Here is a 19045-nt window from a genome sequence, read left to right as displayed (position 1 = left end):
TTGGCGTGGAAAAGTAAAGTTTTCGTTTGCTTTCGATTCTCTGCTGAACAGCCTTGTACAAACAAATCCAAGCTGAGAAAGAAATTTGTCTTTAAACTGTTGCGGGCACACTTTTCGGAAAATGCTCGTGTGTATCTTTGAAAAATATGTTATTGTTTATCTTGCGCGCTTGAACCTTTTACTCTGGAAGCACCGGAGTTGGTAAATTGATACTGTAGAATTTTAAATGTAATGAGCAGTGGAAGTAATATGGAAAACTGGTTACGTAAAATGTCGACCTGTAAACGTTATCTTGGTTTGCTTGCTTTATGAAATTAGGTAATTCGAAAACTGGAATTTTCCGCGTCATTTATTTTGCAATCGAAATACAGAAGAAGGGCGTATAAAAAGAAAAAGTTGTTCATTTAGTTCCGATAATAAATTGCAGTTATATTTCTTACTTTATCTTTTTCGAAACTTTACCGTTCTCCGCAACTATATGGAAACTGCAAGACGTCTTGTCGCGCGATTCTACTGAATACTTGAATAATCCATTTTCAGGCATGCAATTTTATTTGATCTAGACTTGTTAGTGAATAGATTACTTTATTCTTTTCAAAGAAACCTGATCAAATACAATTGGTGCGAATCAATCGCATTTTCCTAACGACAGAAAAATTAATCGCAACTATTTTAAAATAATTGTGAGCACGCTATGCAGGCCAAAAGCATTTTTAATTTAAATCATTAAAAAGGACGTAAAATCTCAAATATGCTGTCGAATAAATCTTTATTGTTTTTGAATTTCTTTGTTTGCAAAAGACAATACGTGAGAGGAGGGTATGTTTGAATTCAACTGGTGGGAATTTTTCTCCCACTTTGTACTATAAATTTTCGTTTAATCTGCCTGATTTCTCCATCAATTCTAAGCAAAAGTTTATTGCTAGAGTGGACTTCTTCAGGCAACTGTTTTCAAAATATCGCATTTCCACATTGAAATGTACACTCGTTTTGAGACCCATCATACTTTTCATTCGCTTTCTATGTTTTAGTCTATAAAGTTAGTAAGCAAGTATTATTTAGACAATATATGTCATTGAGAACAGATAAAAAGAGGCCTGATGACAATAAATATTAATTGAGAATAAGTATGTTAAACAACTTGACTTAAATATGTTCTAAATTTTGGCTTGTAGATAAATTGATTGAGCAGCTTTGGATGACCTATATCTGTATCTAGTTAATAGTTAATATTTATTCAGAAACTATCTCTGTTAACTGATGCTATTTTTTAGAATTTACTAACTTAAACCTCCGATAAGAACTAAAAAAGCTGACTTAATGATAATCTTTTGAATGCCCATGATTTCAAACATTCTAACTGTTGCGGTTCTTCTTCTTCAATTTTTATATCTTCAAGTTTCTCTGTGCTATCTGAAATTACCCGATACCATTTCTTTCCTATACTCGTTAAGAGTAATATATCTCGGTTCACGTTATAGCACACATAATAGATCGGTGCAAATCGCTGTGAAAAATCTGGAAAATTTCCATGTTATGTGCGGACTTTTCGTATCTGGCACTAAAATTAAGTGAAACCATCCCACGTCCAATAAGTTGGAAATAAGAAAAAGTTTATCATTGTCTGCTACCTCCTATAAGCTAAATAGCTCTCACAAGGCGAGTCAGCTTTGGTAAATAGCTAAGAACGTCTGAGCGACAAACAGCCATGATTGATTGCTTTATCTGTGTTACTTTGGCCCTTGGGTCTGCAATGCGAACATCATTTCCTCTATCTTTTGTTTGCATGTGTATAAGCTGACTTCCAAATATAAACTAATGGTTCGGGGTGAATGCCAAATGAACATTTTTCCTTTCTAGTTACCAACTCGGTTTAAAAGGATGGGATTTATGGATCGCAGACGTTTCGGAATTGACTGCTGAGTTTTCATGAATGTTTCATGGACATTTTAAATACGAACTAGTGATGTATGTAACGGCCTATCAAAATCTGGAAATAAAAAAATCGGGTGTATGTCGAACAACAAATTCCACTTAACGATGTAAGTGGCACTCAGCAGTAAACCTTATAAACATGCATAAAACCAAGAAACCTAGCAGCAGATTTAATTTAAACTGATCGAGCAGATACAAAGCGAGAAACATTCAATGCCGAAGAATCTCTCAATCTTTCTCCTCTAAATAAAACAAAAATTTTGAAAGCGCAGATTAATTAAATTTCCGCCAGAAAATGATTTAAATTTTTAACATAATAATGTTATATAATATCACCCACTTGAATCGAATTTTGGGAATTGGGAATAAACTGAAAAATATCACATGCACTTATGAAGTTATTCTTGTAATCCCTATATCGATAAGTATTTATTAATATGGAAAACGTGTTTAAGCATAATAGTGCCCGGCTTTAACTCTAATGAATAAAATAAATCCGGGTTCAGTAAACGACCAAGCGCAATGAATGTAAAAATCATGTCCCGTTATAATTCATTTAATATACCTACTGCTGCCTTTTCAACAAAACACTGCTTTTTGCTCCACCTGTGTATTAGTTTCTGGTTCTCCTGTAACAATTATCCGTTTTTTTTTCAGAATAAATTTTATCGTTATAATGTTTTCTTGCTTTCCTGCGTTTTATTGCGGCGCGAAACTTTGTTGAATTAATATATCGGTCCCTGGTGAGTTACGGAAAAGTATAAAATGGAAATATTTAAAAGTTGTGAGATTTTAATTAAAAAAAGTTGATGAGATTAAAACCTGGCGGCGAAATTGATGAATATGCATATATGTATACAGTTAAATCTAAATTAAACAATCCTAGAAAAAGAGTCCATTCTTTAAGCGTTAAATTAAATAGGGCATTCGATTAATATTCAGATTATGTAGCGTTGGCCACAACCGCAATTAATTTTACAGCAAGAAGTAGCTAGATTGCCTAACGAGATTCAACTGGCAATTTAAAAAAACATACTAAGTACTAAAATATTTAGACTATATAAATCAAATATATTAACGTGTTTGGGGAAAAAGTACGGATTTCGACACATTGTTCCCTTATTTTTTATTATGAAATAAAATTTATTAGTCACCCTAAAATATTCATGAAGCATCGTAAGGGAAATATCTTTTAACAGGGTAACGCGCAATACAGGCACGTGTATCGTGTTTACACATGAACTGCCTGAAGGGAAACAGGTAAAACGACAAATAATTAAATTAAGTGTCTGTTCTTTTGGGATCTGGTGACTGCTGGAAAAAATGCCGTATGAAGTCTTATAATATGAATCAAACTACATGTACAGATGTATAATTTCAACATTGAAAAACGCCTAGGAACGTTGAAATAAAAAATTGTAAATATTATTTTGTTTTATTCCGGTTCGCTTGAGTTTGGATAAAAAAGTGAACTGTATTTCCTGCAGGAAAAAACGTCCGTTTAGCCGAAATCAATCCGTAAATATGGATTGTTGTTTTTCCATTTAGAATCTTTTGCAAACAAAAAATGCTCAAACATTGTTCAACCGATATTATAAAATTGCGTTTTCACTTTTCGACCTTAGGATAGTTAATAGCATACATAATCGTCCAGGTTAAATGTCGTTTCTCGTTAATTTTAACAAGTGATTGAGCGTGAAATGTAAAGAATACTTTCAATAAAATAATTTGCTTGCATATATTTCCAAACAGTGATACGGGGTGTCAAAGTTTGAAAAAAATCGTGTTTTTATGATAGTTTTTAAACAGTTCATTAAATTCAGTGGAACATCATCATCTTGACATTTTAAAGTTTTCTGATGACCAAAAAAAAACTGCCTTCGTAAAATGTTGATTGAATGCCTCATTTATGAGATTAAATTGAATTTAATTCCGATTTAGTCTCAATAGTAGTTGATTTTATTCTTTCAAATTGCAACGAAGACCAGTATCAACATTTTGCAACAGAAGTTTTTTGCTTTGATGATTTCAAGAAACTAACTAACTTCTAAGAAACTTAACAAATTTAAACTTATTTTTAATTATTTAGTGGCGTTACAGGGTGAAGCAAAAAAACATTTGCGACCAAAGTTTTTTTAAATGAAAGTCTACCTCATTTTTTATGGATCCATCTTTTATAATTAATTATCTTTAACCTGGACCGCCCTGTATATTTTTGCGTAACATTTAAACCGTTTTCGACCATTAAGCAGGGAAATTATTTTTCGACAATACCTGATTTATTTAGGTATATTTTATGAGAAAATTATTCCTCAAACACAAGTTTATTTATTTGAATTTGGAGAATCTATGCAAATTTGGGTAAATCTAGAAATAAACTAGTCACAAAACAGTTGCACTCCTCAAGCAGCGAGAAGTTGTGTATTATGGATTTTCTTGTGAGCATGAGTTTTAAGCGTGTGGATCAAAGGATTGGCTTTCCTTGTATACTTGTGGGGAGCTAATCTTGAGCTTTCGGTCTAAAATATTGTTTTGCTTGTGCAACATATTTATATGTACCTTTCCATAAAGCGGCTACATGTTTTTTGGAACATTTTCGTGCAAAAATCAATTATTTATGGCAATATTCAATGCATGCGACGGGAAAAGTATGAAAAAGCAATTAATTGTTATAAAATAGTGGAAGTTAGCCCCAATTAAACTTATCTCTCTACTTCCCAAACGCCAACCTGCACAAGCGTGAATAAATTGCAACTCCTACAGCTCTCACAACCTGGATTATGCTCCAGATTACATGTTGTTAAAAACTTTAATCCAACTGCAATGGAAAAAACGGCTACTTTTTATTTAAACTTTGACCGACATTTTAAAATTGCTTGGAAAGATGACAGAAAATGCGACCCTGTGGAAAACATGAGAAAAGTGTGACTGAAAAGTTAATGGCGGCTGTAAAATAGGAAAACACCAGACCTGGCACCGCCTTTTATTTGCGATTTTCATCAATAAAAACCGTCGGAATGAGACGTTCTGCACTTAATAGGATTTTCTGACGAGCGTTTTAGCCTGATCTGAGTTTTAATTTCCAGCTTGAACTGCCGGAACTCGTTTTATTTGTTAAATCTTAATACAAAAGGCAATTTCGGATTTCGCAAAAAGCCGTTACTGGAATACGTAACTCAAAAGTGATCCTTAAACAGTCCGTTTCTCGGTTTGAACTGTAGCATTGTTAATGTTTAAGTCCAGTTGCTTTAGCTTTAGACAGCTCGAATATCGGTAAAAATTCCCGTCACGTTTCCGTAACATAACAATTGTATTATAGCAATTTGTTTCTTGCTTTTGCTATAAATTAGCTTATTTGACTTTTCTAAGATTATAACGTATTAGTTTTTTACAAGAAGTAACGCCAGTGTTAAAATTTCCGTTTCAGACTGATATTGGCACAACGGCTTTTAAGATTCCATTAGTATAAAGTTTTTTTCTAATTCGATGGCAATTTCTGGTTTCCCCATAAATGTAAACCACAGTCGTTCTTCAAGCAGGAAAGCGACTCATATAAAATCCAATTTAAAAACTGTAAGCTAATGATAGGTGCGAGAACAGGCACCGTTGGCTGTATTAAATCCCTAGATTCATAGGTTTATTAAACATTTTAATGGTGAATGTTCAATTGGCTCGGTAAATTTTCCATAAAGCCTTTAAGGGACGGTATAAAATTGTAAGTGCGGTGTAAAATAGTTCATTACCCGATCGAGGCGACTTGCAGGAAATTTACAGTGGCCGATTTATCACAGAGAATTGCAGATGAGACGGTAGCAACCTGACCTTATACCAGGTTTTCAAGCTAATTCTTTATCCTGAAATCTGGCAAAGATCCAGCTTTGCTTGAATATATGAACACGAGAGTCATAAGCCCCATTATTACGGTTATGTGGGATGAGAAATCGCATTTTTAATATACTACTCATTAAGGCAGATTTTCCAAAGGAGAAATGCTGTTTGGCTTGTAAATATTACTGTTTTACGGGAGAAAACGGAAATTATTTGATACCGTTCCAACATTAAATCGCAATTTTTAGAGCTGGGTGTGTTTCAAATGTACAATCGTCCTTTTCTTTTCGGCGCCGTGCTAGGTTTATTTTATTATTTTTGGGCAATAAGATCGGTATAAATAAACAAACTTAAAAGTATGTGGTTAAAAAAGTATTATTCTTTGAAAGATGTTTGATTATTCTAATCTTGCAAAAAAACTTCTGTTTAATAACAGTACTGTTGAAATATAATTTATTCACATTTAACTTAAAAACTAATTTTGTATTGTATGTTTAATATCAGGAACAAAACATAACTAACGAAAAACCTCCTATTTAAATCGAAAAAACTCAGTAGAAATTGCAACTGGACGTAGAGACTAAAAAATGACGACACCCTTTACTTCAACTAGTTTTACTGTAGTTATTTGCTGAAGCAGCGCTGAATTGAAAGCAAAAATTACAGTGGAAAATTCATGTTCGTATGGAAATGAAATGAATGAATTAGAAGTGTTATTAAAATACCTAAACCGGCCATCAATTCTCTCTGCTTCGATGGCACACTAATCATGCATTCGGCAGGCAAACACGTAAAGGGAGGGCAAAATTACCCTTTTAAATCGATTTATTCTGATACAGGATTGTTTTTGCCCTTTAAAAACGCAAAGTGTGAAAATTTACGCCCGCCACTTGATATTTAAATTCGCCACGGATTTGTTTCGGCTTATTTAGGATAGCTATTTAGTAGGAAGCGACAATTTAGGAAAATATATTATATACGTAATGCGAATAGGGAATTGCTTCCATTATAGGTGCTTTTGCAAAGTTTCCTTCCAGATGATTTTATTTAATTTTGTACATCTTAAATAATTTTCACATGACCATCGTGTAAACTTTATTCGTGAGTTAAATATTCTCACTAATGACTTTGGGCGGATGTAAGACAATTGCTCGATTTAAGAATGCTCTGGAATTATGGGAGGAAAAGTGAATACGAAAATAATATGGTAAACCACGATATTAAATTGCTGTTTCTATTTGAATGATATCGGAATGAAATAACGTCGAAAAGGTCCCAGAGCCATTTTTACGTTTGATAGGATTGGGTTTGCCGTTTATATTAGGCTATTTTGAATAACAAATACTTTGGTTTGCATTTTGGTAGGAAGTTTCCGTGCTGTGGAATTCATCCAGACTGCTGATAATTTGAACCAAAATGAAAAATAATGGTGATTTTCGATTAATTGAAATTTATGTTTTTTAATGTTCGGCTAAACTTGAAAGTATAAGCGAAGATATTTGCATTGTGCATTGTTCCTATAAAAATTACAATCTTTGCTTGCTGCAGAATGTTAAATTTGTGCTTTTTAATCATAAGAAATATTAAATTACTTGTTTTGTAATGAGATAATTCCAGTTTGCAAAAACATATAGATTTTATGAAAATAATCGACGAATTAAAAAAATCAGGACAAATAGCTATTACAAACTCATACACTTGTCTGTCTTTAACAACGATCTTTTACTTAAAATATTTCACTTGAAGCGTAAAACTATAAAAACTGGTTTTTTATTTGCAAATCACTTTATTTTTATATTTAGATTACTTATCAAACACTTGCATCATACAAATTTCAGATTTCTAAAATATCGCGAATAAATAGGAAAAGCAAAACTCGGAACTTTCTAAGCATACGAAATAAAAGTAATATAACAAATATAAATTAAAAAATATAAATTTAGATCGATAAACTATTCGTGCAACAGAAGACTTACCTTCTGATAGCAACTGAAGACATATTTTCTTGCTGCTTTATCTTCCAACAGCTTTATGAAATTTTGGAGGACAGTCCAGGAATAAAATAAAAAAGTCCTCTAGAATAGAATACCTTCCTGTATAAATTAAGTGCTAAATTTATTTATGCTGAAATTGACCGTAATTGAAATTGTGAAAGTTGCCATGCCTTTCCAGAAGATCATATTGAATCATTGATAATTTACAAAAGAGGAGGCATGATTTATTGGCCCCCTAGATCTCCCGATCTTACACCGTTAGATTCCTTGTTCTAGATCACATGCGAGCTAGGCCGCATTTGGTAAGGAGTTGAGACTTAATCATACTTCCAATTGTCTTCCCCCATCATGTTATAGTAGAGGTTTTCTCGGATTTTTTTGTTAAAATTCTCCTTTTCAAAAACCCACTCTTTTTTCTTTTTCTTTGCGATTTGTATTTGGACAACTGAAACTAGTTTTGAAACAACGTCGATTTTAATTAAATGCTTCATGCCTTCAATTGCAGTCTGTGGAAATGTTGTAAGAATTCGGCGAAATTCTGAGCTAAAATACAATTTGTCACATATTTGAAATAGCAACGATGATATCGAGAATTAAAAGCTCGGAAAGGATGCAGCTTGGCGACAAATCCGAAATTTATTGCCGACCCAAATTAAAATACCAGAGAACATACATCGAGTGTTTTACATCGGAAGAAAAAATACAATGGGCAAAAATTGAAAATCGAGTCGAACTCGATGCGTTATTGTGCAAAACGTATTGTTCGGAGAGCTAAATGAAATTTTATTTAAACCCGACCGATAGGGTTGCTGTCACTGGAACTCGGTTGTAAAACGTTTTATTTTAGGTATTTGCTGTCCAGATAGTTTACTGCTCCTAGTTGAAATTGTAGAAAGTTATTTCAATTCTTAATTCATTGAAGGGTGAGAATGTTATTTAATATTTTGCTGAGAAATTTAGTTAAAAGCGAAAAAGTTTTAAATTAATAAAAACGTTTTAAATTGTTCTATTGGTGTTAAGTTTACAATCGAGACTGCACTCCGTAGATCATAATTTCAATTCCGGAGCATTAAAGTCAGTGCAAATTGTTCAATTGCCAATCTGAATAATATTTTTCCTGTTGGTTTTCTTTGAAGCTTATTCCGTATCCGAGAGATTAGTAATATTTGATTTTTAATAATGTAAATAATAATTCGAATTAATAAAAAAAACGTCCCAAAATAACTACAAGATTTTTAGTAAAAAGAAAGCACAATTTTTATTTCACATTATTCATGTGCACGCACTGCTTCAATATTTACATTTTTTTCTTTGGATTTGCACCACCAGTGTGTTGACTTGACTTAAGTTAAAACACTAGTCTCAGCAAATTTTGTGTGAACTTTTCGATTCGTGACCGATAAAGTTTCATTATTTTTCAGATTCTTTCTATTAATAAAAACATGTTGTTTTATTGTGTACCGCTCCATTTTAGTTACTCCAGCTACTAACTACTAGTAATTTTATTAAATTTTTTTATTACTTCTCCCTTTTCGCAAATGTGGACTGCACTACTGTGTTATAAATGATCTTGAGACAAAAATGTTAATGTCAATCGTATTCATTCGATTTTTTCTATAATATATTAATTCTAATAATTAAATTTGTTTCTTCATATTACCAATATGAATAAACCTAACATTTCTCCCTTTTTGAAGATGTGAGTTCAACTATTATGCCCTATAATTAATTTAAATCTCATTTTTAGTACTTAAATCGTAGTCAATGTTAATTAAATCGTTAAGTTTATTTAGAAGCTTTTTCTAAAAAAAAAATAAAATTCTTAGATTTAACGTAAATATTATGTATCACACTTTTTCCACATTTGCAGAAGCTTAATATACAATTAAAATAACGCATTATATTTTCAAAACTACGTGTTTCATTATAAAAATTTCTTGGGTATTACGCACTATTCAATTCGACACTTTGAACACTGGTGTATCACTTTGTATATTAGGCGAGCATTATAGTTTTTCTTTCCTGGGTTTCAGTCAAAATGTGAAATAAAAGTGTGCTAATCGTTTATTTCATATAACGATCCGGCGAGACAACAGCGCCATTATCAGATTTAAATTTCAACACAAACTACAAACATCAATTTACAATTAAAATACGTTGTACAAAAACTATAATTTACAAAGCGTTGAAACATTCATTAGTTCTTAAGGAAAAAAATATTTGGGAGAGCAAAACATTTGAAAAACTTATCCCATAATTGGTTCTGCACCCTTACACCGTATTTTTTTTAAATTAACATATTTTTCTTCCTCTTAGCATTCGCATATTATTGATTGTGGTTTCGTCTGGCCATTGACTCATACAATATATAAAACCTCGAGCATGACAAGAGCAATTTTGCTTTTGAATTTTCTAGTAATACAAAAATAATATCTGCAGATACGTATACTCATTAAAGGCACTAATATACACACACACAAGATCAAGATCGATGTGGACTGAATAAACATTCGCTATGGGATCAGACATCTAACATGATGGGTATTGATCAGAATAATTTTGAATAATTGGCGCATTCAATTCGAGGCCTAAGTCGGCGCTGTATTTTGCATTTCAATTGGCCGATTAAGCTTCAAAATCATATCTAGCGTATATAGTAAGCTTGGGTAAGCCTTGTAAAATGATGATAGGAACCGGCATTAAATTGCGTCAATGCTGTCGAGGGTTTAACGCCGTAGTAGTTTTATTAACGGCCAGAAAATATCAGTTATGAACAATTTTATTACGAGAAATGACGTATTTTCGTTGCTATTCCAATTCATCATTCGCAACGTGGAGGGAGATACATGGAATCAATTAACTGCTGTCCTTTAGTAGGAAGCTATTTTAAATGCATGAAGTTAGAAATTGGAAAGCCGTTGATCAGCTATGAATGGCAGTAATTTGCCATGGGAGGTCTGGAATCTTGTCTTCAGGATCTAGAAAAAAATCTGAGAAAACTGTGAACTACAAACTCTTCATTAACACTTTATTTTTGTCGGCATTTGCAAACTTCCAGTTAAACCGATTCTTGGCCAATACAAAATTAAAATTTGAAAGTCCGTAAAATAGGGCAGGCCAGCTCTGAAATAAATGTTCATTAAATGTTTCCTGATGAGCCCTTTCAGCTTCAGCTTTTACCTGATAAGCAAACGAATTGAGGGCATTCGAGCTACTACTTTTTAATATTAAAGCTGCTGCTCTTCACTATAGTCCACAGATTATAGAAAGCTGAAAAAAATCAATATTTCTCATGTTTTGAATTTTCACTCTCTGGAGAACAAATGGAGAAAATGTATTGAAAAATCGAATTCAACACCAACACTTGAGGATCAAAAATACTTTTTTGCTAACATCTAACTTACCACCAGTATTTTTTTGTTACTTTCTTTTTGGCAAAACTCTGATATGAAATTGTTGAACAGCTTCGGATAGGGCGGCGCTCAGATCGCCTCTCCTGCAAACCTGCGGAGACTCGTCAGTTATCCGATCGACGCGTGGAAACCCAGAGAGTTCACCGTATTTTCATCAGGAAAATTTCCCGAATTCGTCAGAAGTTCCGCAACATTTTTGAAAATGCGGGCGGAAGTTTTTTTCGATCGGCCCGCTGCAAATGCTTTTGCCAGTGGTGAAAGTGACTTTTAATCCAGTTTGGAAGTGAAACAAAAATGTACGTGAAGTTTTGCGCGCTGGTATAGTTGAAGTTCAGTTAGAAACTTAGGGTTTAAGTTAGGAGATAAGTGGCTTGAGGCGAAGCTCGCTTAGATGGTTTGATTGCGATGTTTCTCCATAGTTGTTGAACTAGTTTGCTTTTGACTTTCCCGCCTAATTTCGTGACTATTTATTTATAATTACTTTGAATGAGGTGGGAATATTTTGAAACTTCTGTGGGTTATTCTCCAAATGGATGCCGAAATGCTCATTTACTGGGCTTTTGTGTGCTACTCATAAATTGTATTTAAAAAAATCAAAAAACTGATGAATGTTTTAACACTTTGTAAATTATAATTTTTATACAACATGTTTTAATTGTGAATTGGTGTTTGTAGTTTGTGTAAATTTTAAATCTGATGATGGCGCTGTTGTCTCGCCGAAACGTAATGAAATAAACGATGTTTCAAAATGTTTACTTCACACTTTGACTGAGACCCAGGAAAGATAGTAATATCATAACAAGTACACGCCGTCAGAAAAATAAATCAGAATTGTATTTAAATTAGTTTTTACTTTTAAATTTTGTTACTTTGAATTGACATGTTGTTTTTCTACTAGTTAATCGATGTTCGGCGTCCATATTTCTTGACTGAGTTACGAAAGTTTGCGAAAATCTGTAATTTAGTAGGTATTTCAGTTAGAATATATTAAAATTTTTTTACCTTATTTATTACGCAATTCCTTAATTTTCTAAAATTTTCCAATGTTGCGACTACTTATTCAGCTATTTATTTGCCTTTGACAATATCACAGAGTTGCATCTAATTAACAGTCGAAATGTTGGGTATTTCAGGAAAATAAACCGAGTTTCAATCGGAAAAGGCAATATTATGTTTTGTGTATTCCACTGCACATATAAACTGCTCAACAAAGCCAACGTTACATTGAAAAATTTGGACCAACTATGGATCTCAGTAAATTCTGACTGCTTCAAGGGATTTGGTTTCTGTTTGAAGCGTTCTTGAACGAATTGTTGTTCGTTAAATGCGTGTTTTTGCAAAAAAATGTGCTTTAGATAAAGCTTCTATAGGGTATCAAATCAAATAATGCAAAATTGATGAAAGTTTCGCTGCTGTAAGTTGAACCAAAAAATGCTTTTTGAATCTTTCGCTCATATCTTTTATATACAGAGTGGTTTTTAAAATCTACGTTTTGGTATTGGAGTGATATTTTTTTCTTTTGAACCGCTTAACAACTGTAGCTGATGTTGAAACTGAAATTTCGCAGTCCACTTAATAACAAAATTTATATCCCCGCTTGCATAAATGAACGAAGTATTTTAAAGAAAACTTTGTTTAGTTGAATATCTTCGAGAATCAGATATTTCGGGAGAAATGGAAGAAAAGTTTTTATGTCACCCTGTATATCGAATTTTCGTCTTGAACTGTGTAGACGCTTTATCTTCAACATGAGCCAAAGATAGTGAAAATTGGACCAGGAGCCGAAAAGTTATCGCTGCAAGGCTAAAAAGTTGATTTTTTGAGACCACCCTGTAAAAAACGAGATGACATAAAAAACTCTTTCGAAGCTATTTGATTCATGTTTAAACTTTTGGTGTTGAGATCCTCATACAAATATTTTTGTGAAGCTATAACCTTTCGTTGAACCTTACAAATGTTTGCATTTTTTCATTTGCCGCCCTGTAGAAGATTTATCTGAGATGCTTAATTTTTTATTTTAGTACATTGAGAATCCGTCTTAAGCAAACATATTTATGTATACTTATTTTGAGCATAATTCAAATGTTTTTAGGGTGAGGCGGCGCAAAAGAAGCGAGTTTTGAACATATATTAATATCAGATTGGTTCGAGCTTTAGCATCTTTTTTGCTGACTAGAATTTCAATAAATTAACACTTTATAAATGTTTGATGCATTTTCCAACGCTAAAAGCTGTTTACAACTGTCTTCTAAACACGTAAAATATAGAGAAATTTACAGGCACTATATATACCGGATATAAAAGGTCTGAAATACCTATAATCAAACTATAGATCCAAGAGAAAAAGTTGAACATAAACTAATTTGCTGAAAATGAACGTGTCCAAACTATTCTTCGAGTAAGCTTTCACGGAAATTAATTGCCATGATGGGAACATAAATATCTGGCAAGGATTCTGAAGCACCTGCGTATTGTTGAGAGTGGGGTTTTGGTGTTGGAAAGAATTGATGGCTTTAATGGAGTGGTTACCAAATTAACAGCTGATACTATCTAGGCTTATTTAAAATTTAGTATATCCGAAACTCCCCTAACTAGACAGAAACTCAAGAGTATCAAATAATTTTATAAGGCGCATGTTATTTTCTGGAACAGGTTAAAACGTTCCAGTTTCACTTTGATAATAGGTTCTAAAATAACACGTTGTGTAACATGTAACTGTTTAAATTTTTTATAAAAAATTGGCAATGATGATGATGGTAGAAATAGTGACGATAAATTATGATTTAGTTGATAAAAAAAATTGTTAGCATTGGAAAACTAAAAATATTATATTCCAAAACCAAAACGTGGCTCATAAGTACCTACTTAAAACTGATAATAAAATCGAACGGTTTAAATAAAATATGCGATTTGCATGTGTTTAAAAAGCTAATTTTTATTTAAAAATTAATTAACATTTATCATAATAATTTTTGCGCATGCTTTTTCCTAAGTCTAGTTTTTCGCTCGTTTGTGATGCCTGATTGCATCCGCTTTGGCAAATGGTCTCTCGCATGGAATAGAAGTGCTAAAATATCTGTGGTTTTTTGTTATGAAACAATTTTGTCAAAATGTTAAAAAAATTAATAATTTTCTTCTTGTATATCTTCAATTTTGTCAAAAAATTGAATAGTCTTCTTTATATATTTTTAGTGAACTTCCTCTAATTGAAGGGGCACCACAGTTTTGTTAACAGCATTTGAATTATTTACGCGTTTTATTAAGTCAACAATAACATTAAAAAACAACGAAAATTGTCGATGTTGGATTTAAATGAGGTTTTATGCTGTTCGGAGCAGAATTGCAGGATGATCAAGTTTCAGCTTAGATCTAAAATTTATTTCAACCGGTAACGAAATCTCTAAAGACACTTGTGCTCAAAGTTGATCATTTATTTTCAGCGGTAAAAACATTAAACATCTATTTTGTAGTCTCCTGATTTCCAGTAGGGAATTCAATGACAGATCAAGAATCGAAAAAAAATGTTTTTTTTAAGCCAATTTATTTGATTAAAATAATCCAAAAAATATCAATTAAATCGTTCTTTAGTTGCTTTCAGGGGCTGGGGGAAAGAGGATCAATGACACAGTATTTGTTTTTTTACAGTTTATCTAAAATAAATCATTTTCAGTTCATTCATTGGAGTTACTTTCGTCGATGTTTCAATCTCGAAAGCAAGTCGTCCAACTCGGAAACATGTTTGCATAAAATAGTTCTACCGAAATTACATTTTCAGTAGCAGCTAGGCGTAAAATTCACTATAATCGTCAAGTTCTTTTTTTGCAAACAGAAAATTTATGTTATTAAATGAGCCAGTAAAGTTATTTATGTTCAATAAATTTTCTAGTGTACTCGTAACTTGATTAACATATTTTCTCTCCTTTTTCAGATTCTTCAGGATTACGAAGTTCCTGCAAAACATCCAACCACTTTTTTAATACAATTTCTTACGTGACTTTAAAGAGAAGATCGTTTCTTGACTGTACTGTGAAAGTGTATCTTGTGCGGGTACTTCGTAAAAAGTGCTTTGACCTTCTAAAATGTGACAAAAAATATTATTACTGAACTCAACAATCGATCTACTATCTTCAGCTTTTAACATGTTTTTGATGGTACTGGTTTATGCCTTCCTTTTTGGATTGCTTCCTGCATATATTGGTAAGTCATTTTTAATCCACTTTTATATTCGTACTTAATTTTATCAAGCTACTTCTGATGAGTTTTAATTTTTGAGATGACCATCCAACTATAAACCAAAAACGATTCTCATAAAATACATTTATATTCTAAAACTTGTGAAGCCAGGACATTCATAAATCGCCTCTCATAGACATCAAATCAGACAGTAAATATTTAGTATAAATATTGGTAGATTTGAGCTAATAGGCGATTGGCATTAGATTCAGGCATATTATTGGAATAGCGTAATTTACCTTATTTGTTAACCTGTATTGTATACGTAAATATCGGGAAATTGTATTATCAATCAGCTGATTCATCGAATTGTTTTAGGGTTAAAATCACTCATGTCTCATGTAATCAATGCACGAAAAAAAAATCTTCTTAATGGTTTTCAGGTAACAATGAAATCATAATTTTGGGTTATTTTTAAGTTTATTGGCTTAAATTCAAATAATGCCATTTTGGAATCGGGTTGCTTCATAAATGTCTACAGAGAACGTATGTTTGAAGTGTTCTTGAAATGCTGTTTGCTGAATGCGATAGAGTGCGAATTAATTAGAAAGTGCTGTTTCAAACATACTTAATTAATAATCAAACGAATAACGTAGAATATACAAATTAGCCAGGTGCCAGTGTAATTCCATTATCTACATGTCCGTGCCGTAGTTAATGTAGAAACAAATAGCACATAAAGGAATAATAACCTTATATAGTAAATGTAAAGCACGTATATAAACTGAAACAATACAATCACGTATTGCCCGAATTTAATTCGGCTGTGCCGTAGTTTTGTATATTGTGCGACCGTCGCATCGGAAGGAATTTCATAGAACTTCGTTTTATTTTCAAAGTAAAAGTATTTGATGCTAAGGCAAGAGAAAGATACAAAATCTTCACAAAATAGACAATTTAATGAATGATGATGAAATCGTGCACTTTCAGATCATTTTCACCTGACTACGTGCAGTCTTGTATAATTCATAAATCCTTCTCTATTTACTCTCCAAAATTACAAATCAGTGGTGCAATACAGATTATATTGAATTTCTCCCAATCCTCTTTTGATAGGTTTTAATCCTATTCGAGTTTAACGTAAATCAATACAGTTTAATGATTATTTGATTCAATTAGTACAAATGATTAACTTAAATACCCTCACAAAATTAATGTTTCATTGCGTTTTAATAGGCTTTGTTAACGGTACTAGTGTTTTCGCTCATTTTACTCAATTTATTCATGCATTTCAAATTGCATATTTGGCTTTAATAAATTAATATCAGTTCAAATCAGGACAACATATTTCGAATTTGATAACAAAATGACAATATGAGGAAACTCCACGACTGGATATGGAAAAATTTTGTAATAGTAACCCGTTCTATACGAAAATGAGAACATCATCTATAAGTCGGCTCTAAGGGATTTCAGACTTCAGTTAAAAGCCATATTCAGCTCATTTTACATAAGTTTCAAATGTGAACTAGTTATAAAAAGTAATTTGAGCGGATTTTTGGTTTATTTAAAGAGCATTAAGTAACTTTTTTAAGCAACTTTTACTAAGCGAATAACTGAATAGGGAAGTTTAGCAACTTAAACAGTTTGGCAGAATGTTGCATTAAAACAAGAATGTGTTAGACGCAATAAAACAAAATGGGGGTAAGTTCAAAAATCTTTAGATCAGCAGGAAGCTGGATGTTGTTTAAAATCTCTCCTGAATCGGAAAAACTGAGAGGTTCATACGTATAGTGAAAATAGGTAGGAGATGAATTAACAAGTTAACTTAATCTACAAAGTTCTTCTTCTTCTTAGCGTGCCTTATTCATGTTAATGAATGTAGAAAACAATTTTATTGATATTTCAATTTACGGATTTTGTGTGCTCTAAATACTGTTTAGACGTCAAGATTAGTCAAGTTGCTCATGTTTTTTGTGTGCATTTTTCTGTTCCTAGAACGGATTTCCTAAATCTTTCTTTGATAGCTTATCAACATTTGCGTTAAAACATTTGGCAAAGTTTCACATTTGACAAAGTGGATAATGTCTTTATATTGCACAGGTGATGAAGGCGCAAGAAATCGTAACCGAATTACAAGTTTACGAAGTTGGAACTATAAATTCAATTCGTCGACTAGCTGCTTCTTTAGTAAAACCGCGAGCAGGAAGTTTTCCACTTCCATCCGACAATTCCCGGGAATTTATCTACCAGATTTCTTATTAAGGCTTCTGAGTATTTTACTACCGGAACGTTCAAGATATGCTACGATACCAAACAGGTTTCTTTTTATTTTGTTGATATGACGAAGAAATTTCAAAATCAACTAATAGCTATTTTGTTTAAATTGTGGAAAGTTTAGCTTAATCCTTTACCTGAGTGCGTATTATTGTGTTATCGCATGGAACTATTTACTTATCGGATTAATTTTAAAGGGAGCGTGCAGCTTTTCATTACTATTTTTTCCGACACTGCACAATTAACCCCAATTTAATTTCCTTAAATGCACCTTTTGATAAATGAACAACATCCTTATGCTTTAAAGTGCGCCCTAATCTGCTGACACAAACCTAATTATCGCATATTTTCCTTGAACTATCGCTAGAAAATGTCTAGTAATTTTTAGCCGAGAGTTATGACTGCATTTAGTTATCCAGCGGATTAGAGCTAAACGTTTTATTTAGCTAATTAGATGTTACGAATCTACCTAATGCAGATACTGCAGAGTTTACTTTCTGTAAAAAACTCTTACATTTTTCAGACCCTCTCCAAACTCAATTTTTAAACAACCCTCCGCGCCATCAATATATAACTTTCTATATCCCTTCACGGTTTGGCCTTCCTTGAAAGCCACTGTTCACGTAATAAAAAAAAGTCTGGAAAATACATGGAAAAGCCTATTTAACTTCCGCAACGATTTTTCACACTTTTACCTAAGATTTCTTGTGACACTCAATTTGCGCTGAGAAAGTTTTATGAGTTAAGATTTTTTTGAGCTGTTGTAAAACTTGACAAATCGGCACTGCAATAAATCAAACTGAGTATTTAGATTTGGCCAATAAAATGTCGGTTTTTCGACACGTTGAAGACGGTTTTCTGTAAATGAAGGGTGTTTTATGATAAGTTTTTTTAAATATTGATAGTTTAAGTATTAAATTTTGTTACAATTTTTATTCCAGGAATGGAAATGGATAGAAAATATTTGCTTATTTATTATGCACACAAGCTATATAAACTAGCTGTAATTAACCCTTTTATTAAGAATCTACGTACCCATTTTAGTTGCTTATTAAGAACTGAACTTATACATACGCATAAGCATACCTTAACATTTTGAGTGAGACCGTTTAGGTTTTAGTTTGAGAACTCTGTTGTTTGCTCTATTTGTAAAAGTTGTTTATTCGTTACAAATTTAAGTAGTTAACAAAAAGTAATCTACCTTGATTATTAAACAAAATTTTAATGAACCCACTTGCATTATGATAATATTTTGAATGGCAATAAAATTATTATGAAGTGATGTTTACAAAGTTTATCAATGCATGCCAAAACATGAATTTTGTTTCTGATTGTAAAAAACTTGTTTTTAAAAAACCGTTTATTACGAATCAAAAGTGTGTTTTACAACAACGAGATGTTACACTTTGTCCTACTAACTTAAGA

At 32.3% G+C, this 19045-nt stretch overlaps 1 protein-coding gene across 1 annotated transcript in view; it reads left to right on the top strand.

The window, feature by feature from the left end:
- Nucleotides 1-11296: 11296 nt before the first annotated feature.
- LOC109543122 (zwei Ig domain protein zig-8) overlaps nucleotides 11297-19045 on the top strand; it is a 113960-nt gene continuing 106211 nt past the window's right edge. Inside the window, exons 1-2 of the mRNA XM_048668290.1 lie at nucleotides 11297-11466; nucleotides 15099-15367. Of these exons, the coding sequence (XP_048524247.1) occupies nucleotides 15310-15367 (58 nt within the window). The 5' untranslated portion in view covers nucleotides 11297-11466; nucleotides 15099-15309. The remainder of the gene's footprint in view (nucleotides 11467-15098; nucleotides 15368-19045) is intronic.

Source organism: Dendroctonus ponderosae, unplaced genomic scaffold (assembly GCF_020466585.1).
Source record: "Dendroctonus ponderosae isolate FM_Combo_2020 unplaced genomic scaffold, Dpon_F_20191213v2 Dpon_F_20191213_7, whole genome shotgun sequence".
NCBI lineage: Eukaryota > Metazoa > Arthropoda > Insecta > Coleoptera > Curculionidae > Dendroctonus > Dendroctonus ponderosae.
The sequence above is the reverse complement of the archived record's forward strand: the minus strand, read 5'-3'. Positions and strand labels throughout refer to the sequence as shown.